Source organism: Vigna unguiculata, chromosome 5, assembly GCF_004118075.2.
Source record: "Vigna unguiculata cultivar IT97K-499-35 chromosome 5, ASM411807v1, whole genome shotgun sequence".
Taxonomy (NCBI): Eukaryota; Viridiplantae; Streptophyta; class Magnoliopsida; order Fabales; family Fabaceae; genus Vigna; species Vigna unguiculata.
The window spans coordinates 32,607,771-32,630,809 of NC_040283.1; the positions used below are offsets into that span (position 1 = coordinate 32,607,771).

The following is a 23,039-nucleotide window of genomic DNA, read 5'->3' on the forward strand; positions in this document are numbered from 1 at the left end:
AAGCCAAAGAGGGGTATAGGCCCCGGTTCGCCCAAAACCAGTGCCAAATAATGGTATAGGCCTCGGTCCAGTAAGACGCGAAGCCAAAAAGTGGCTCAACGTTAGTTGGTTGGCCTCGGTCCAAGGAGACCTAGTGCCAAAAGGGGGTCTATGGCTTCGGTTCCCCTAACAACCGAAACCATAGGGTTTATTTAGGGTTCGAATTTTGCGAACCCTTCTTCTTCCCTGCGTCTGCGCCTCTGCAGCTTCTTCCCCTCGCTCTCTCTCTCGCACTCTCTCTCTCTCCGCTGCACCCACTGCCACCACACCCTCCGGCCACCCTGTGCTGCACCTCCATTCGCGTCTCTCTCTCTCTCACTCTCTCTCTCGCACGCTCTCTCTCTCGACCTCTCTCTCGTGCCTCTCCCGTCTCTCCCTTCCTCAGCTTCCTCCTTCGGCCACCAGCTTCCGCCTCCGACCACTGTCGCCCCCCTGGCCTACACATCCAAGCAATTGGGTTCTCTTTGTGCCCGTGACTCCAAGCTGTGGTTCAGCATGTGCCAGCGTAGGTGGGGTTCCAAGACCACCATCACACAATGGGGCAAAGCTAAGGGCACAATCTACTACAAGCACCTCTACCATACCCTTCACCACTGGGAGAATCCCCTTCTGAATCCCTCGCCTATGGAGTCACCAAAACGCCTTTCCTATGGATGAGTCTCTCGGAAGATGTGGACGTGGTTACATTTCTCGATCCTGATGGAAAGCCCGAGGTGGAACGCGGGATTCAAAGCGAATTGGTTGCTGTGGAGGTTAGTTTAATGGGAAAAACGCACTCTGTTTCAAATTCCTTTTTGGGTCTGTTTTGAACCCTGTTGCTGTTATTGTTGGCTGCTGAATGTGGAAAAGATAGGGAGTTAGGTTCAATCTCACTCAATGGATTTCTCTTATAAGGTGATTGTTCTGCTTTTCTTGAAGAGCTGCGGCTAAGGGATGGAGGCTGCTGATTCTCGTTGAACGGTTTATTATTAGCATTTGCTCTTGCAGGAGACTGAGAACGCGGTGAGGCAGCACCAACATTTCTGTTCACTGTTATCCTCTTGATGCCAGTGGTTGCTGCAGATTCTCCACCACCACCATTGTTGTTACATCTATTATTGAGTTCATTTCAATATAGAATAGCTTCAGTTCATGTATGTCGCTTGCATCTTGAGTGACCCGTGGATTCTAAAATTTTCAGATTTTCGTTTAGATCTATGATAATTATAAAAAAATATTTTTACCCTATAGTCCCGGTCCTATCTGACCAAAGGCAGAAAAGTGGGTATATGACACCGGTTTTGAAACAACCGAGGCATAAAACTGGGTATATTGCTTCGGGTGATAACCGAGGCCAAAAGGGGTACCTTGTGGCCTCGCCCCAATATGCCTCAGTTCCAGACTCGAGGCAAAATGTGAAAAATAACTGAGGCAGAAAGCCCTTAATGCACTGGTGTATCCACACGGATTTGGTAACTAAATTAGTAATCAATAATCTAAACCAAGTTTGACAATGAAACTGTAACAAAGGTTTGATTTGGTATTGTTAAAAATAGATTAAAACTACATTTGACATAGGTGATGTTGATTAAAGTGTTAGGATTGAACTTAGCCTCTTAACTAAACTGTATTTCCCTTAATTACTGATAAAATGTGCACTTTATTTTAGTGTTCATGGAAGTATGCTTCACTTGTAGATCTAATCTCATATCTGAGAGTTAGAACCTAAGGCTATCAGACGCAAGATGTTCTATCCAAATGTAGTAACCCTTATTTTGAGAACAAGACTTTTTAAATAAACTAAAACTGTATATTCATGTCTAGTACTAGTATAGACTACAGTTATTTAAATATTTATAAATACGAACGTTGAGTAAGAGAAAAGTTGACGTGAGAGTCATCTATCACCTTAAATTCTTCTGGTAAGCATTTAATAGCACTGGTTTCAAACCACACAACAATTCAGCAATGAAAATTATTATTTGTACGATGAAATTAATTTCAAAATATCATTAATAGATCTCAATCTCAGCCAGTCATAATAAAAAGGCAGGGTCTTATAATTGAAGAAGAGATTAAGAGTGGAAGTGTGTTGTTTTGCAAAGGGTATGGAAACGTTGTTCAACAAATCAGGGACTTCAGTCTTGGTACCATCAGTTCAAGAGTTGTCTAAGGAGAGTGTATCTAATGTTCCACAGAGATACTTTCAGCCTCAACATCGACAACAAAAGCTCCTCATCTCTCAACAATCTCATGCCACCCTTCAGATTCCTGTTATTGACATGCACAATTTGCTTTCTCAAGAATCTGGGAGTTCGGAATTGCCCAAGCTTCACCTTGCTTGCAAAGAATGGGGATTCTTCCAGGTTAGTTTCATATTCTCTTTTTATTCTTCAATTTATTTGGAACGCATATAATCTCAAACAGTTAATGGATTTCAATTTTAATATTTTTTAGATTATAAACCATGGCGTGAGCTCTTCTTTGGTGGACAAAATAAAGTTGGATATTAAGGAATTCTTCAACCTTCCAATGTCAGAGAAGAAAAAGTTTTGGCAGACTTCAGGGAATATGGAGGGTTTTGGGCAATTATTTGTTGTGAGTGAAGATCAAAAACTTGATTGGAATGATATGTTCTACATGACCACCCTTCCTACCAAATCCAGAATGCCCCACTTATTTCCACAACTCCCTCTTCCTTTCAGGTTCTATATATGTTTATATTTTGTCACATTTTTTTATGTGTATGTATTTATATATGGATTTTCTTTTTTATAGTGATATCATAATACAAATTATTCAACTTTGGGACCACTCATTTTGTGAGATTCTTGAACTGTGGTTTTTATTGATTATAATTGGAATGGTTCTGATTTTATTTATATGTAGAAAGGGGGTCTTGTTTATGTGATATATAGTGGTTCAGTGAGGTTATTGGTTTGCTAAAGTATAAGTATATTTTTTATTTCTTAAAATTTGTAAGATTTAATTCTAGTCTTTCAAATTTAAAAATGAAAAATTGTAATCTCTTAAATTTCAAAACATACGCTTTAATTTCTAAACATTAAACTAGAGATACTTTCTACTCTCTAAAGTATATTTAAAGAACCTTAAACCTTTATGGTTTTTTTTTTTTTTTTTCTGTTCTGTAAACTAAAACTTGATTTTCTCTAAGTTACATATATCAAACCTAAAACTAAAATACATGTGTTTATTGACAACCTAAAATTGCCCAAGTGTAGAAATAGATTGTTTCGGTTTGAAATTTAATCAAGGTAAATAAATTATTTGAGTGCAAAATTCTATATTCGTTATAGAAGTGTTAAGAGAAGAAAATAACACTTTACTACAAGAATCAATACAAGAAAATCTTTTTTTAGAAATCAATTTTAAACATTAATAATAATTAATCATTATAGTAACCAATTTAAATACGAATTTATAACATAAAAATTATTGATAATTAAACTAATCTATAAATTGATCATTATAGTAAACTAATATCTAAATTGATAACTAACATTAATTATCAATTTTTAGCTATAAAAAAATTAGTTTCTAAATTAGTTTCATTAGTAACCAAATTTAGAGACCGTCTTTTTGGTAGCTAAAAAACATATTTGTAACTAATGTTACTGACTTATTTATTATAATTATCAATTTAAGAACTATTTTAGTTATCAATAATTTTTAATTTATAAATTAATATCTAAATTAGTCACTAATTAGTTATTGTCACTAAAATTGATCACTAATTAGAAATTTTCTATTTCTGTGTAGTAAAACAAGTAAAAGGTTGTATTTACATTCTAAGCATAAGCATTTTATGCATATTATTAATTATTCTTGTTTTCTTATCGATGAAAAAGAATAAAATAAATAAAACATGATACTTGAAATGTCTAAATCCGAATACAAAGTTGCAAAACAATATTGGAGAGATGTAAAAGGTATCCACAAACCCCAAGCTCTAAAAAAGTACAATACTTATGGCATAGCAAACTTCTAATGAAGGGGTTTTCTTCCTGCACTCCCAATATTTCTTTTGCACCTCCAAATTTTTCATAAATTCCAAAACTACCCTTTTAATATTTTAAAATTTTAAAATTTTAAATCAATCAATCTCTATTTCTCTCTCCTATTTAATGTCTCACTTTGTTTTCACTCAACCCTAGCCGTCGCACCCCCCCCCCCCAATCTCTCATCTGCCCCACTCTCCTCTTTAATGTGCCACACTCGTCGTGCCCCACTCCTGTCTATTTTTTGTCTGCTCTCCCTCTTCCCTTCACCATTCCTCTCCATTAACAGGTAAGTAAACCTATCCTTGTTGTATATTTTAATTTTTAAATTTTTTGATTGTTTCTGCCATGTTTGTTGTATCGTATGTAGTTATTTGTTTTATTTGAATATGGATTTGTAAAAACGCAAACTCGAAAGTCGATTACAGAAGTGGACTTCCATAGAACCAGTTTCAGAAGTGTAGAACATGCAAAAACAAAAAAAATGGCACTTACGGAAGTCGACTTCCGTAAGCCATCAATACCGGAAGTTGACTTCCGTAGTTAAAACTGAGTTCTGTGAAGTGACTTTCGTAAACATTATTGACTTTCGTAAGAGCATATGACTTCCGTAGAGTGTGACGTGACTTCCGTAGGGGACTTCCGTAGGCGACTTACGTAAAACTAAATTAAAATATCACTAACTCTAAAAGCATCTACGGAAGTAGAAAAGTAAAAGAAAAAAGAAAAAAAAACTTAATGTAAAGGCATCTACGGAAGTGGAAAACTGAAAAAAATAAAAGAAAAAACAAAACTTAGTCTAAAAGATCTACGAAATTCGAAAAGTGAAAAAAAAAAGCATGGTAGAACATAAAAAGCATCGGAAGTGGAAAAAGTGAAAAACAAGATGATAAACCGCTTACTACAGAAGTGGAAAAAATTTACTTACCACACTACTTACCAAACAAAAAAAAAACTACTCTTTGGAACTCGACTTTCGGGACGAAAAATTCACTTAAAAGACCGGAAGTCCACTTCCGTAACACTAAAAAAATTTCACTTCACCGGAAGTCCACTTTCGATTTAATCATACACTTCCGGAAGTCGACTTCCATTTCACACATACATTTCGGAAGTCGACTTCCGCAGAACGAAAAAAAAAATTGATTTTCGTAAAATTTCACTTGTCTTCTGGAAGTCGACTTCCGTTTTACATATACACTTCCGGAAGTCGACTTCCGTACATGGAAATAATAACTTGGCTTCTGCAAAACACTTCCGTAAATAAAGATGACTTCCGTAAAATGTAAGAATGAAATATTAAAAACACAGCATAACATTTATCTCAGACATAAATTTATGAAATATAAACTTGTATTCTAATGCGCGTACCTTTTTCTGAGAAGAAATGAAGCAAATGGTGAAATAGAAATAGGAGTGGACCCTCAACTGAAAAATTCACACTTCAACCACCAACGAACCAATGAACAAGTGAAAAAGTGAAAGTGGAAGTGTAAGTGAAACTGAAAGAAGAGGGGTGCAGGGTATATAAAAGACACTACTGGTAATTAATTCAGGTAGCCAACTAACTCTGCCATTCATAATTGTTTAATTATTGCATCTACCTAATTAGTTTTTTTTTTATTTAATTTTCCAAGAACATAAATGGAAGAGCATGAATATTTGGAGGTGCACAAAAAATATTGGGGGAGGAAGAAACCCCCCTAATGAATAATAAAATTATTTTCAAACAAATTTCTATTTAGGTTACATCTCACTTAACCTTGCATATACTTTGTACAGTTTTATACATCATCACCTAGTGTATACCTAGTGTATTGATCCCTTACTTGCAAAACCAATTAGAGTTTTTCCAAATACATACCTTTTCTTACATTTCCATTTCATCTTTCCCTAGCACTACTGTCTCTATTTTCTTAACTGTACTCATGCACTCTTACCTTTTTTTTTTTTTTTTTAAGTTTAGTATAACTCTACACTCCGTACAACTTATATCCTCACTCTGACTTTCGACATAAAAATGAATTTTAAATTATAAACATCATCCTCAAATGGTCAACTTTATTACTACATTACTAATCTTATAAAAGGGATAAAGAAACCCTTCAGAGTATGAGAAATATTCTTTGTTGAATTTATGTGTTAACCATACCCAAACTTTAATTTTTGCCGATCAGAAGATTTCTTTTACATTCGCACTAGCATTATTAGAGATAACTTTATTGCTTATATTGTAAATATCCCAAATGATTGATACCCACATACTCTTCAAATGAAATTACCTTTAGGACTAATCTTTAAACTACTAAATTGTTTGAAGTGATTCTTCGCTTGGCTATATTATAGTGAACTTGTCCCGATCCATCCATACACATGTCTCACATTGCAGTTGCATTACATTATTTCATCTACCTCACCACACATCACACTACATTGTTGCGTAGTAGGTTTTCCCTACCTCTCAAGGTTTGTTAGTTGTCACTCTATCCAAAATACCCTCCAATCTAAATGTTGGACAGATGGTAATGCCTTAACTTTTCAAAAATAGTCTAAAGAAAATAATATTGTCGCTATAGACATCCCCCACTATGTACATCACACCACTTCCATTCATCCTCTCCTTCCATATTTAGTGATTTTTGTTCTAACTTTCCCATTAGGATTGATAAGTGTGGTTTTTCCCATTCAAACCATACTCTCCTCCATTAAACATACCATTCCCATTTATTAGCATTTTCTAGCTTCACTCTCCTGGTGTAGTCCCTTTATTGTGTGCTTTTAGATAAATACTAGAAAATCTATACATGAAAAGAGAATCTCCCAGCAATCTATCTTCCCAAAATCTAATCTTAAAGCTTATTCCTAATTTCCATAACACGTTCTCATCAAGCCACTTCCCATCAACCCATTTCCACACAGGGCTTAAATCACTCCACCACCTTGATTTATGTCTCTAGGGTTATCCTTATCATTTAAGTTTCTCCAAGATTCACATTTGGATTCTAAAATTTCATAACCAACCTCCATTCCCTCTTAGCCAGTAAAACAATATTAAATAACCTAATGTCCTTGGTAGAATCCTGGTTGTTTGAATGTGATGTAAGATTAAAATCATGATGGTAAATTGATTAATATTTTACAGTTCTGAAATTTTGGAAACTAATATAAAAGAAGTAATCATTTATATATATGTCTTAAAAACAATCTATCTTACAGCCGTGTTGGTCTGTGTTATGCAGAGAGAATCTAGAGCTATACTCACAAAAAATGAAAGATCTGGCGATGATCATAATTGGGCAAATGGGAAAAGCTTTGGAGATAGAAGAAAGGGAAATGAGAGAATTATTTGAAGATGGAACACAGAGGATGAGGATGAACTATTACCCGCCATTTCCTCAACCAGAAAAAGTCATTGGTTTCACAAATCATTCAGATGCATCAACTCTAACTATCCTCTTACATGTCAATCAAGTGGAAGGGTTGCAGATAAGAAAAGATGGCATGTGGATTCCTGTTAAACCCTTACTTAATGCCTTTGTTGTCAATGTTGGTGACATAATGGAGGTAATATATATGATCATAATGGTGACACAATGGAGGTAAATTTTAGTTGGGGTTTAGCTTCATTTTTTTTTAAGTTTTAAATGTGTAAATTATCGCAAATACATTTTTTCTAAGGTTTTAATATTTTAGATTTTTATTTACTATAAGAAAGTTACCTATTAAAAGGTTAAGAGTCTTATTCACTCTATAAAACTCAAATTCAATTTGTTAACAAATGTTTTAGGTGATGTTTTAAGGGTATTGTTTTTGAATAAATTATATTTATATTCTTTTATTTAATTATAAGATTTCTGATTAGTTTTTTATCTTTTCAAAAATATTTTTTTTATTCTAAAATTTTTGGTCATCTTAGTTTTTAAAAGTAATGTTTGTTTTCAATTTTGAACCATTTTTTATTGATTCCGGATGTGAAAACCATTCCATTCATCATATACATGAAAATTACAAAATTCAACTATTGTTTGAACAAGAAAGTCAGAAACATGGTAAAAAAGATTCTTAAAAATAAATATAAAATCATGTCATAATTATAGAGAATCTATTTTGTTCTATGTGATTTATATATCCTAATGAAGTTTACTTTCATATTTTCAATTTTGTATATTTTATATGGCATAGATTATTACAAATGGAACCTATCGAAGTGTTGAGCATCGAGTAACAGTGAATTCTGAGATGGAAAGAATTTCATTTGCAACATTCTATAGCCCTAGAGAAGATGCTGTCATAGGTCCTTCGCCATGTTTGATCACCGATCAAACACCATCACAGTTCAGGAGCATCAGAGTGAATCAATATTTTAAAGAGTATTTTGCTCGGAAACTTGAAGGAAAGTCTAACAGAGACAACATGAGAATAGAGCATCCTAATTGAAGTTATTAAAATTAGGAAAATAAATATATTTGCACGAGTTATAAAGATTGTATGAAAAATATACAAGTAAAAATAACATCAGAGTTCTATCTAATGATAATCCAAATAAGTTTGTAAGGAATGTTTATATGAATACCATTGGACCTTTATTATTTTCTGTTGCATTTCTTGTTGCTTTAAACATTTCTTGTCATGTCATATATGATAATTAACACTCTAAATATATTGTTATATATTTTTGTTAGCAAAACAATATGTATTATATATCTATAAGAGACACTTCAGGTGTTAATGATATGAAACCTCAAATCTTCGATCTTTCGGAGAGAATCGAAGAAATGAAATGAAATATGTGAAGAAACACTCTTGATGAAATCACGAGTTTCTCTCGAACGAGTTCTGGTGTGGAACCTATCAGATTCTCATTAAATCGTAAACCCTAGGAGGTGAAAACCTCAACTAGAACGTGGACTATGAATAAACGGGGAAAAACCACTCTACTCATCAAAGTTCTCGTTTACAATAGATTGGCCTGCCTTTTATAGAAGAAGAAAGGCGACTGTGAAATAAAACCCAAACGTAAGAGAAGAAACCGTCTAACATAAACCTAATTGTAAGAAGTAAGATTGGGTAACAGCAAGAATGGAGACGCTAACCAAACAGTTGTCTAAGGGTTGAGATCGAAAGGGGAATAATGGAACCCTAGTTGTCATGTCTATAAGAAGTAGAATGCTTCGTCCTTTTGAAGTGGTTGGCTTCCTGGATGTGCAAATGATGCTTAGCAGAATAGCCTCCATGCTGAAATATGAGTTGGGCTGTAGGCTGGTCTTGGTCCAAACATGTGAATGAACTTGATGCTGGATTGGGTTGCTCGAGGCCCAAAGGTAGAATTCATCTTTGGACACTAAAGTCTGCTGAAAGAAAGAGGTATTGGGCTGCTAGAAACATGTTTTTGTGGCCCAAAAAAAATACAATGAAAATATGTAAAAGGTAATTAAAAACGTGGGCCAAAATACAAGCCCCATGAGTGCTAATTACACCGCACAATATAACACCTATACCTAGATCTAAGTATTTGAAGACATGTAAAGAAAAATGGGTCCAGCGATTGACCCATGTTGAAAGCCTTCTTAGTGTGATTTGCATCAATGATCTTAACTCAATCTTCACGAATCACAAAACATCAATAGGATTCAATACACCAGTTACAGTGAAAGTGAGTCCAACGCTATGCATTCCGTGAATTACTACCTTTATAGTTCCATTTGATGAAAATCCAAAACCTCCAATTTGATGAAAATCCAAAACCTCCGCTTCATAACCATATCACATCCTTGTTGAGTCCTTATCCATTACATAATTCTTGCTCAAGTAATTTTGTTACTTTGGATCAATATGCATTCATTATAGCTTTAGAGATGTTGAATTCAAGGTCATCTCTTGTTTTGCCAATCCCACTAGGTCATACCAATGCTTCTACTTTCTCCTTTCATAGAGTTGACTGTTATAAAAATAGAGTTTTATATTGCAATAGAGAAATCGTGTACCACACTTGCAAAACTCTCTTTCATGTAGTCTCTTCCTTCATTATTAATGAAGATATTTGCAAGTAAAGATTTACTATTGAGCATTTGTCACTAGTAACGATTTTCTTCTCACAATGTGACGATTTGTTGCACACGTCTTGGAGGCTTTAGCGGTAAGATCCACTTTTGGTTTTTCATAGTTCATAGGTTATTGCGGATCTTTCTCTTAGATCAAGGTGTTACGTCGATCGAGGTAGAAGGTTAACTACAAGATACAACACCAATGAAACCTTAGTCTAACTACATAAGACATTGATAACAATTCCTATAAAAAACCTTAAGGAAAGGTTTATGGGTCTTAATCCTTATATAGTGTTCTACTTTCTCATTTCTACCCAATGTGGGACTTAAACTCACACTTGGATTTCCAAAAATATCCCCCTCAGGGTTGAGTCCCTTCCCCTATATTGGTACACCTCACCTCTAGCAGAAGGATTTCCTACCACGAGTACCCCTTCTCCGTAACGCCATTCTTTTTAATGGGAGACTTTTACTTGAAATCCTATCTAGAAAAGGTTTCTATAGAAGGACCATAATGGACGCGTCTATCACGGAGGAGGTTCACTGGGAGATACAACACTAATGAGACTTAAGTCCAACCATATAAGGTATTGACACCACTCTCAACCGAAAACCTTGAGACAATGAGTTTATGGGTCTTCATCCTTATATAGTGTTGTACTTTCTCATTTCTACCCAATGTGATACTTAGACTCACACTTGGATTCCCAATACAAGGGGGACGTTGTAACCCTCCAGTGTGTGACCTTGTAGAACAAGCTTTCCCTTCCCTATAAATAGATCATGTTTTGCTCTTTTGAAAAAACAACTTTGTACTTTCAATCTCTATCTCTCATTTTCTATCATTCTCTTTTTTTCTCTCCTTTCTTTCTTTTATATCCTGGGTTTAATGTTTTAAGAGTTCCTTACTAGTTCCTAAGTTCCTTACAAAATTCAAAAAAAAAATTGTTGTGTCTTGGGGGACTTGAGCAACAGTAAGTTTACTTTGATTGTGCTTTTAGTAAGTTTACAACAGTCTTAAGGACTTAACATGATTTTCTCCACAATGGTATTGCTAAATTACATGATTGTTAAGAACAAGAAACATATAGGCAGCACTACGTTCTAGCTGCAATAAAAGTGGAAGTTCTTATGGAATAGTGAATTCCTCTTCTTTAATATCCTATAAATCTTGGGAGCGAAAGAACCACCTAAAACCCTGAACTAGGTAACCCAGCTCACGTCGCCTAGCAGGAAGAGCATAGTTGTTAGGCAGTTCATCCCCAAAACAAAGAAAATTGGGTTCAAGCACCTGTGTCGCTTCGCGGATCATTAGAACCGCCAAGCGATTTTTGGGAAATTCCCAGAAACGTGAACATAGCATAAGCCAAAACAACATTTAAATTAATCGTAAACACAAATAACAGTTCCCCTAACATAGATTCTTCGCTCCCAAAAATGTTCTAGCTTTCACCTTAATCTCAGTTGTCCTCCCACTCTCTCGTCATTCAAATGACTCTCAATTTTGCGTTTCAGTGCAATTTGGTGGCTAGTTTTCCTTACTTTTCCGACCCTAAATTTTAATTTAATTTAAAGGTAATTAACTTTTAATCAATTCCTTCCAACAAAGATAACATGAAAATAGATCATCCTAATTGAAGTTACTAAAATTAGGAAAAAATATATGTTTTTATCATTTTTTGTGCACCGTAGAAAAATTTATATGTATAATAATATGCACAGTGAATCATTTGTAAGATATTGAATGTGGTACACTAGCATGTGTAATGTAATTTGTCATCTACATAATTAATGTATTGTTTATGTCCAATCTAAATTGCTCACATTTCCTTTTTTGATTAGTTTTGTGTTCATTATATGATCGCAAATGTATTACTATATAAAAAATATGGATGCAAAGGTGAAATTATTCTTTGAAGTTCGTTTTTTTAGTTTATCGATTTGTCGTTCAAAAGCTACTAGATATTAAAATGTCAATGATGTTGTAAAATTTATGTTGTAATTAAGCAGCGAAATTATTTTTTAATGGACAAAAATTAAGAGGGGTGAATTGGTCTATTAATTAATAATTTCAAAATTTTTCCAAATCTTACTGTTTAAATTAAACCTTCAGTTCATTTAAATTCAATAGTAGATAAATTAAAGAGATAGGAAAGATGATTCAAAATATTGGTATCGCGCAGCGGAATGTTTGAGCGTGCAGACAAAAACTAAGAGGAGGGTGAATTGGGTTCTTAATAAAAATTGTGCTTTTAATATTTTCCCTTTTTGTATCAAAGATCAATTAAAAATCTTTCCTTTATTTTAATAAACACAATAAAATAAAGAGAGTAGAGAAGAGAAAATTGCACAAAGTATTTATACTGGTTCGGATCAAAAGACCCTACGTCCAGTTGTTAATCTTTCAAAAACGAGATTAACTAAATCACTAAAATAAACCAAACTTACAATCAATGATAAGAAAGATTAGGGTTTAGAAAACACCTCTCTTGAATCACACAAGAGATGAAGACACCTCCCTTGAAATCCACAAGGGATGAAAACACCTTCCTTGAATCACACAAGGAATGAACACCTCCTTTGAATCCCACAAAGGATGATCGGCTTCTCCTAGCAACAGCAGCAGCACTCAATCACTCAAGATCCCACTTGATGAAAGTTATCGCTCTACCCACACTAGGTTTTTCAAAGCCTTCCCACAGAGAGTTCTCAAGTACTCAAACTTCTCTAACTTCTGTATATTTACAATGGAAGCCAACCACTCTATTTATAGAGGCCTATTTAGAAATTAGGTTAAGAATATGAAAGGTTAAGTCACAACTGCTATAGATAATCGATTATCATAAGTGATAATCGATTATTCCAGAGCAGTTTCTAAAAAACATTGTTTCGTACTGATAATCGATTATCCTCTGAAATAATCGATTATTTCAGAGCAGTTTCTGAAAAATTTAAAAGAAAACTTATGATAATCGATTATCATAAGTGATAATCGATTATCACAGTGCGTTTTGTAAAAATAAGAATTTTCTCTCAGTGCTTTGTTGTTTGGGTTCTGCCTTTTGACTCTTGACCTATTATTTTAACTATCTTAAATAATGTACACATATTACAAGACTTTAAACAACTAAACTATTAAGTCTTCAATTAATCTCTTGAATCGAAACATTCTTTTAAGTCTTCAACATTTTCCATGCATCATCATCAAGTCTTCCATACTTCTTCATAGTCATCATCATCATCAAAATTCCTTATTAGAGGAAGATGTTCATCTTCTTCTTTTTGTCAACACAAAAAATATATTTATATTGGTTTAGATTAGAAGATCATATGTCCAATTGTTAATCTCTTTAAAATAAATGTTTTTTTTGATATTTTGAGGTGTGTTAGTCAGGTGCAGCTAAGTTGAGCTCATGGAGGTGTGGAAATAAATTGATTAAAGCTTCACTACACCTTAAAGATAAATCCAAGAATAGGAATTATCAAATTCACAAAAATCCAAGCCAAGCAGAAGAGGGAACGAACAACAAAAATTGGACCTTGTGGTTTTCTATATCTTTTTCCAGAAAAAAAGGACTTTGATAATTCATAAATTTTTATGATAAAAGATAATTCTGGAAAGTATATCTTTAGATATTTTATTTGATATTTTTAAATAATTATCTTATTTAATTATATCATAACATATCAAAAGATAATAACTACCGAATCTGTTTAAATATGGTGAGATCTTCTTAAATCTTTTTAGATCTCCACAACAACAAATATATCTTGAAGATATTGAATTATTTAGAAGATAATTTGAGAATACTTCAAAAGGCTAATTTGGAAATTTAATGCAAATATTAGTTGGTGATAATTTATCATATATCTTTAAGTAATTAATTTATTTAATTATATAAGATATTGATATTATCAACCAACTATATTTGTCAAATAGTCTATATCTCTCCAAATATTTTTAAATATTCATAATCACTATAAAGATTTGAGAGATTTTAGCAACAGAAAAGCCCAATCCAAGTCCTATATAAAGAGACCCAAAGGGAAGCAAAAAAATGACAAGCTTAACACTTCAAAATTTAGGAAAAGTTATCGTTCCACTCACACTAGGGTTTTCAAAGTTATTTTAAGAACACCCTGAGAAACTCTTTTCAATCATAGCTCTAGAACTCTAGTTCTCAAAAAAGGTAAGTTTAGAAGTGAAAAGGAGTTCTATTTCAAGTTATTGGGTCTAGTATTTGAAAAGGCAAATCCAAAACTGCCAGGGAAAATTGATTATTAGTTTTGATAATCGATTATTCCAGTGCGTTTTCTAAAAACAAAAATTTGAGTAGATAATCGATTATCCGGGTCTAGTATTCAATGTTTTCTTTAAACTTTTCTCCCCCTGTTTTGATCATTAGAAAAAAAAAACATTTCTCATGAAGAAACTTCCCCTCAATTAGATAATCATAAATAAACAATTACCTTAAAAGATAAAATCCTTGATTTAAAAGCAAAAAAATACATTGATCATCAATTTATTTAAAACAAATAAATAACACTAGTACACTCCCCCCCAAAATTATTCGGTACTCATGTCATCATCTTCATCATCATTATCATGAGTAAATTCTAATTAATCCAATAACCTCTTCATGTCGGGTAGTTGAAAGAAGAAAAAATTCTTTAAGTCTTTTGTTCATGTTTAGAATCTTTTCTTCTAAAGAAGAGGATGAGCAACCAACCCAACTACAAGAACCAATATTGGTGTCAACAGGAGGAATAAGATCAGTGGGAGGATTTTTTTCTTCTCCATTGTCATACTATGACATCTTATCTTTGTGAACGTATGAGTCACCAAGGTGAATGAACTTCATCTATTTGAAGGAGCTTTTTGAAATTTTGTTGGCCTCTATGGTGCGATGAAATTCTTCATTAGATGTGCTTGTTGGCACAAGGAAGCTTGAAGCAAAGAATTGATAAAGCCATGTGCATGAAGATCATAGGTGTTTGATGAAGATTGATGAAGATCTACTTGAAGATTAAGTTTTTAATGTGTTAAATATGGAAATAACATGCTCAATGTAATGTTTTAGTGTTATATCATGTTGGTAGGCTATATGACATAGGTTAGATCTCTTGTGTGCCTTTTTGTGTCTCTTTTAATCTGTTAAAATGAGTTTTAACAGGTTAAAAGGCTTGCAGTATAAAGTTTCTGGTATGAATGCATTCAATTAGTTGAATTATTTTCAAATCGACTGATTTCACTTAAGTCAAGTGAAATTAACTGACCGTACGAAAAAATCAATCGACTGATTTCACTTAAACCAGACTATATATGATGTGTTTTCGAGAGCAAAGTGATGTTTCTGAGTTTTTGAGCACGAAACTTTGTCATTCTTCTCTAGAAAACTCTCTCTCTTTGTAAGACCTGCAAAATTTAATTAATTAATTAATTAATTAATTAATGGGGGTAGTGAGAGCCTTTATGGCATTAAATGTTAGTTTTTATGATGTGGAAAAGTACTAGCTCAAATGGTTGAGAGTACTTGGTTATGTGAAAGGACATGGGTTCAAGTCCTATGTATGTTAATTGTGTGTTATTTTAATTGTGCATTATTTTAATAATATACTTGATCGTAGTGAGTGATAATATAATCCTATAATTATAGGAATTATCATGAAACATAAATTGGTTGAATGGTTATGCATTGACTTTACAAATTTCAAGGTTATGAGTTTGAATCTTGGTAGACACAAACTAAGTTTTATTTTTGTCAAAATCCTTTTTGGCATGAATGAGAAGGATCAAGAAACCCTAGTTGCAAAGGAGCAGATAGAACGGTTGGAAAACAATTTCATAATGGTTTATGAATGGCAATTAAAGTCATTTCAATGCCAATCTTGTTTTTTGGCCATAAACCACAACTAAGCCTTAGTAAAGTGTCTAATTAAGAGTGAGAGAGAGAGTTTAGGCACCTACCATTGTTGGGCATTGTGAGAAGGGAAAAATTTAGAGTAAAAGACTGAGTTTGTGAGTGAAAGGAAGACTCTAAACAGTGGAAGAGCAAATGAGGCCATTGGTGGTTAAAGAGGAGCTTTAAACTCATCAATTTTAAGCAAGGAATCCAGGTTCCGAGAGCTGAGCCTCGTTGATTTTGTGTTTAAGATTAACTGCATGTTGTATATCATGATTATGTATGATTATTCTTTGTCTTTACTTAAATTTCGTGTTTCTGGAATTTTTTCCAGAAACTGCCTAGCGGGTGACGAATTGCCGCCACGCGTCTCATGCATTTTTCCAGTTTTTGTGCATCTGCTATGAATCGTCTGGCGGGCGATGAACTGCTGCCAGACAATGCGGGCCAGTTTTTTGCATGACCATTGTGTTTTCATGATTTTTGAGGGGTTCTGATCGGGGAAAAAATGTTCTTAGAAATTGTTCATATTGTAAATATTTCTTAAGTGGCGAATCGTGAGGTAATTGGAAGTAATTGGATGAGATATTGATTATATGTGTATTAAGTTTGAACTATAGCTCTAGTGATCTTGATATTTAGGTATTAGGGAACTATCCTTGTGAGCACATATACTTTGCCTTAGAAGTTTAAGAGTGGAACCTATGTTAAATTAAGGCCTAAAGGGAGACTATTTGCGTCATTTACCCTCACATTTCCTTGTATATAATAATAAATTCATCACAATCACACCATTATTAAAAAAAATAGGAAAAAAATGCCTCCCAAGGCATAAGCATACATTTCATTGGCATATGATATGAATAAGTGTCTAGCGAGGCACAACAATGCATTTACATTCCCATTCTGTGGTCATCCATGGTACCATGTTCATAGTTTCATCATGCATATGCATAATTTAAAAAAATAAATAAACAAAAAAAATGCACTACAATAAGTTCAAATTGTTTCCTACTTTCTTTATCACCAAATTCTTGGAATCTTTTTTATGAAAAATGAGAAAATGATAAAACATTCTTTGGTCAAATCAGTGGATTGAATAAAGAAATAAAATTTTGTTTGTAATAATTTCTTTTGAAACATCCATCTAGTCTTGCATACATGAAATTGCTCAAATCCATCTCCCTTTCCATCTCTCTTCCACTTTAAACCTTGTTTTCATTTCAATGGAGGATTATCATAAAGGGGACACATACCTTAAAATGATTACAAGAAACTCTCTGAACACAAAAAAAAAATGAAAAATAATCAGATAGGTTGAAAACTCTAACGGATAGTCTAGGAAAAAATAAGACAAAAAAAGAAGTGAAAAAATAGAACAAAACAAGGGACATCCTGTCACATGAACTAAATTCTTTTCCTCTGAATTAAAGTTTTTATTGAGAAAAACAAGCATGATTTGAAATGATGTGTGGCCATGTTTCTTTATCCAAAAAAAAACAAAAGTAATGATCCTTTGCCACCCAATTTGAGCCTTCCAAGCAATTTCTTTCAAATTACCCTAAATAAGGTTCACCTTCACACTAAGGGTTGACATAATGTTTGCATTTGTTTTATTTGAATGGTAGTTCACCAATACAAAAATATATAAAAAGAAGAAGAAATGGTTATATCAAGAAAAGAAAAGAAAAAGAGAAGCAAAAAGTGAACAAAAAGAAGTCAAACAAATTCTGAATGAAACATTATTCAAAGATCCTTGTTTGAAACAACCACCATATCACTTTTTGGGCCTTTAATATCATTTACATCTATACCCCTAGCTTTGGCCACGATACAAGCCTAATAAAGTCTGCACAGATCAAAGATTGGTTGTTATGTTTCGAAGGTTTTAACTTAGAGAAAACTTTTGATTTGCTAACATGTTTGTTTTAAAAAATTATAAAAAAAAATATTGAAAAAGTGTGTTTAGATTTTAAACACTAGGGCAGTTTATGTTTGGTTAACATGTTTCCAAAGCTTCAAAATTATCATGGGCAATCAGACAATTAAGTTAAATTTGGGTTGTCCCCTTTCAATTCATTCATCATGAAACTCCATCTTTGCTACTACAATATCCCCGCTCTAAGCCTAAACCTTGACCAACCTTAAAATAGTCCATCTTTATCAATTCCAAACCCAAGCTAGGGCAATCACTTTGTTAGTAATTCATATATTCCCATAATTCATTCTAAATTGGGGCATTTGTTTACATTGAAAATTGTGATCACATTAGGGGCAATTTGTGAATCCTTCCGTTTTAAAAGGAAAAAAAATTAAAATAAAATACACAATTTGTTTCTATGATGTTTCTTAAATTTATGGTCCTCTTCATTCATATGAATGACCAATATCCCCTAAGCCCAATTTTCACACTGGCCCCTAAGCCCAATTTCCAAACTGGCCCCTAAACCTAGTTTTGTCTTTAAGTTTTTTTTTTTCTAGCCTCTGAGCCTAGTTTTCCTTGCTCCCAAATTAAAATAAAGGAAAAATGAAAAATGAAAAAAAAGTAAATTTCACTCATGCATCATCACATCATGTCATCCATCATACTAAAAAAAATCATTGAAAATCATTTCCAAAAAAAAAACTAAAGAAATTTGAAAAAAAAGTCAGCAATGACATTTTTTTTTCTGTGTAAGTCTCATAAATGTTAGACATTCATGCGGTGTTTGTTCATATTTCAAGAGAAAAATTCAGGTTCTCTTTTTTTACATCAAGACCCTCTGTGAGGCAATGGTCATTGATTTCCTTATGTTTATATAAAGACCCTTTGCGAGGCAATGGTCATGGTTTTTCTTTACATCGAGGCCCTTTACGAGGCAATGGTCATCAATTTCTTTATATCAAGACCCTCTGCGAGGCAATGCTCATGGATTTTCTCATCATCGAGGCCCTCTACGAGAAAATGGTCATTGATTTCTTTACATCAAGACCATCTGCGAGACACTGGTCATTGATTTTTATACATCAAAACCCTCTACGAGGCAATGGTCATTGATTTCTTTGTCACATTAAGGCCCTCTATGAAGTAATGGTCATCGATTCCTTTACATCAAGGCCCTCTACAAGGCAATGGTCATTGATTTCTTTGTTTACATCAAGGCCCTCTGCGAGGCAATGGTCATCAATCTCTTTATATCAAGACCCTCTACGAGGCAATGGTCATTGATCTCTTTACATCAAGACCCTCTACGAGGCACTAGTCATTGATTTCTTCACATCGAGGCCCTCTGCGATGTAATTGTCATTGATTTATTTACATCAAGGCCCTTTGCTATCTCTTTCTTTCGATATAGACCCTCTCCTCGGGATTGGTCTAATCTATTTTTTCAAAAAGTCAGAAAAGAAAATAATAAAACAAAGTTATTTATCAGATCGTGACCCTCTACATGGTAATGGTCACTGAATCTTTTGGATATAGACCCTCTCCTCGGGATTAGTCTATCTTTTTTCAAAAAGTAAAAAAAAGAAAAATTTCAGATCAGAACTTTTTACATGGTAATGGTCACCGAATCTTTTGAATAGAACCTTTCCACGGGATTGGTCTAATTTGGTTTTTTCAAAAAGTAAAAAAAAAACAAAAATAAAATGGTGTGTCGGATGGAGACCCTCTACTTGGTAATGGTCACCTAGTTTTTTTTTTCAGATACAGACCATCTCCTCTAGAATGGTCAAGTTTCTCTTCAAAATTGTCTTCTTTTGAAACCTAAACGAAATTAGTGTCTCTATCTTTACTTATCATTTACTACGATAATATGAAAAAGTCACATTTTCATATTATTTAGTAAAATCTAAGTAAAGAGAGGCGACTGTCAACACCCAATTTCATCCGGGTGAATTATTTTTTTTTCAAAAAGAAAAAAAAACTTTTTTAGTTAATGGAAAATAAAAAAATGTGAAACAAAATTTTCTTCAAAGATTTTCAAACTTTAATTTAAAAAAAAAAAGAAAAAAGAGAGATGAAAAAAAAAGAAAGAAAAAAAAAAGAAGAGCCTATTTTGTTATCACGCTCCTCTTCATGAGCCCAACAACTAAACATATCTTCTACCTTTGTTCTAATAGAGAAATTAGTGATATGATTCTAATAATTAAAATCAATATCTCTTCATATAATTAGAATCAATATTACTAATTGTGATTGATTTTGTGCTATGATTTGTTAATGGTTAGAATCAATATTACTAATCTTGAAGGATTTTATGCTCTTATTTGTTGCGATTTGATCCCATATTATGTTGCAATCATGACCAATTCCTTCCTTATATTGTTCATTAAAATTAAGGCTATGATTGCATTAATATTGCAATGTGTATATAAATACTTTGTTTGTCATATGAAAAAAAAAAATCTCTACACTTCTCTAATTCTTTCTCATCACCACTTCCACATACACACCTCCTTTTTTATTTCTCTTTCAAGAAAAAACATATTAAAGGAGGTAGAAAAAAAAGAGAGAAGAAAACAATTCTATATATTCTCTCTTTCTCTCATTACCACCCACATAAACATCTCTAATTTTTATCTCTATTGGAAAAACAAACACAAAAATATTAGAAAAGGAAGCCAAAAAAGAAAGAAAGGAGATTTTGAAAATTTTTTGAATGTACGTCACTCTTAGTTCTTTGATCTTTTGATTTATGTTTTTCAATTTTAATTTTTTTAATCATAAAAAATATTTTTTCCCTTTCTTTAGTGTATGCCCGGCCGCTCGCATCGCATGACATCCAATTTAGACTTTTGTGTTTTTTTCTAAAAAATATATATATTATCTAAAAAATAACTTTCTTTGTTTACTTTTTGATATCTATCTTGTTGCTCGCATCGCAAGGACATCCACTTCCATTTTTAATAAACTTTAAAAAAAATAAAAAATTTATAAATGATTAAAAATTGAAAAAAATAAAAGATTAAAGAAAAGAGAATTTATTCCATGTGCCTGCCCGACCGCTCGCATCGCGTGGAACCAATTTTAAAATAATTCAACATATGAAAAAACAAAAAAAAAAAAAAAGGTTTTCAAAAATATCAAAAAATTCAAATCATTTTCCAATTGTAAAAGAACTACGTAACCTTGATTCTCCATTGTGGATGGAGACATGTAGGAGCAAGGATTAATCCTTGTCGGGCACAAAAAACCAAAAAAAAATATTTTTGTTTCTTTTGTAAATTCATTTATTATTATTATTGGGGAAAATAAATATTTGGAAAAACCACATCACTTTTACACATTTAATTAAAGGTATTGTCTTAGGACGAGCGTTGTGGGGTGCTAATACCTTCCCCACGTAACCGACTCCCGAACCCAAAATTTGGTTTTTCGGAGACCTTGTTTTATCTTTTCTTTTTTGCTTTTCCATAGGTTTCCATAATAAATTATGGTGGCAACTCCAAACTCTGTTTTTTTTCAAATTTTTATTTTTGGTTCGCCGTCGTGTCGCGATTTCGGTTGCGACTAAGATCAATCAAGTAGATATTATTTTGTCTCATACCTTTCAAGGCTACTTCCTTAGAGTCCTATTGATGAATGGTGTAGTAGTCACTCTCAAAGACAACTTTGAGTCCTTTATCACATAATTGACTTATACTAAAAAAGATTGTGCTTTAATCCTTCCACAAATAGCACATCCTTGATCTCCAAAGTATTTCCTCCAACAACATTACTCGTTCCAAGTATTTTTCCCTTGTTGTTATCCGCATATGTAACAAATCCTTGTTCCTTTCTTTTAAAGTTCTTAAACTTCCTTTTATCTTCAGTTATGTGCCTTGAACAATAACTGTCAAGATACCACATTGATTTCCTGGATTTAGAAGTCATCTGCAAAATAAGGAAACCATTTCTTTAGGTCCCTAACAACTTGTTTGGGTACTTGGAGTTAGAGAAAAATATTTACCTAACAACAGGCACCTAATAATACTTCCCACTTGGAACACCAAAATGTTTAAGTTTGCACTTATTTGAAGTATGACCCTTTTTCATGCAATAAAAACAAGTAACAACACATGCATTCATAGAGTAAGATGTTCCTTTTTCTACCCAGACTCTACGAGTTCTTTTAGTTTTATTTTTCTTATTACAATTATGAGCATGCTTGTTCTTATTTGAATTTTTCTTAAGAGCAAGCTTTTCAAAAATTTTATTTTCTAATGCATCTTCAAGATGTTTTTCCAAAATACATATATCAAACATGTAACTTTTACAAAAAGCACATTCAACAATTTCTTTTTCTTTATTTTCTAAAGTTGAAATTTTATTCTTTAAAATTTCTTCTTCCTTGAGAGATTTTTCAAATTTATTTTGTAATTTACTAGATTTAACAAGAAATTGGTGAAATGCATCATAAAGATCATCATAATCATTTTCATTGCAAGTAGAACTTACCTCACTATCAGAGACATCATGATCAGCCATCAAATAGAACTTTGCTTCTTCCTCATCAGAGTCACTGGAGCTTGATGTACTTGAGGCATTATCTTCCCATGCTATGTATGCCTTTTTCTTAAAAAATTTTATGCCTTTCCTTTCTTCACTTTTCTTTGAATTTGGGCAATCAACCTTGACATGTCCAATTTCTCCACATCCTTAACACTTGAAGTTTGAGGATGATCCTTGATTCTCCTTTTTATTGCTCTTAAATTGATTTTTACCTTTGGCCTTCATGAATTTTGTAAACTTCTTAATCATCAGACTTAGATTCTCATCATCATTAGAATCTTCTTCTTCTTTGTGCTTTTGCCTTTGATGACTACGAACTTAAAGGCAATATTTTTCTTTCTTCCAAGATCTTCTTCTTCATTTAATCTACCCAGTTTAAGCTCGTATTCCCTTAGCATTCCAAATAGGGTCGCCATTGTCATCGTTGCAAGATTTTGTGACTTCGTAATGGCTGTCACCTTTGGCTGCCAAGTCTTGTTCAAAGATATAAGAATTTTTATGTTTAATTCATCAGTGTCAAAAGTTTTACCTAGACCTGTGAGATGATTGACGATGTGTGTGAATCATTTCTGCACATCATAGA

The 23,039-nt window shown here is 33.0% G+C and overlaps 1 protein-coding gene across 2 annotated transcripts; it reads left to right on the forward strand.

Moving 5' to 3' along the window:
• Positions 1 to 2,058: 2,058 nt before the first annotated feature.
• LOC114185951 (protein SRG1-like) lies at positions 2,059 to 8,615 on the forward strand. 2 transcript variants are annotated; one of them, XM_028073928.1, is made up of 4 exons: positions 2,059 to 2,384; positions 2,476 to 2,723; positions 7,277 to 7,601; positions 8,220 to 8,615. In XM_028073928.1, the coding sequence occupies exons 1-4, from the start codon at positions 2,127 to 2,129 to the stop codon at positions 8,472 to 8,474; spliced, it is 1,086 nt and encodes a 361-aa protein (XP_027929729.1). In that variant the 5' UTR covers positions 2,059 to 2,126; the 3' UTR covers positions 8,475 to 8,615. The 2 variants fall into 2 exon arrangements, with proteins under 2 accessions (XP_027929729.1, XP_027929730.1); XM_028073929.1 differs by having other exon boundaries at positions 2,061 to 2,384; positions 7,277 to 7,636.
• Positions 8,616 to 23,039: the final 14,424 nt, after the last annotated feature.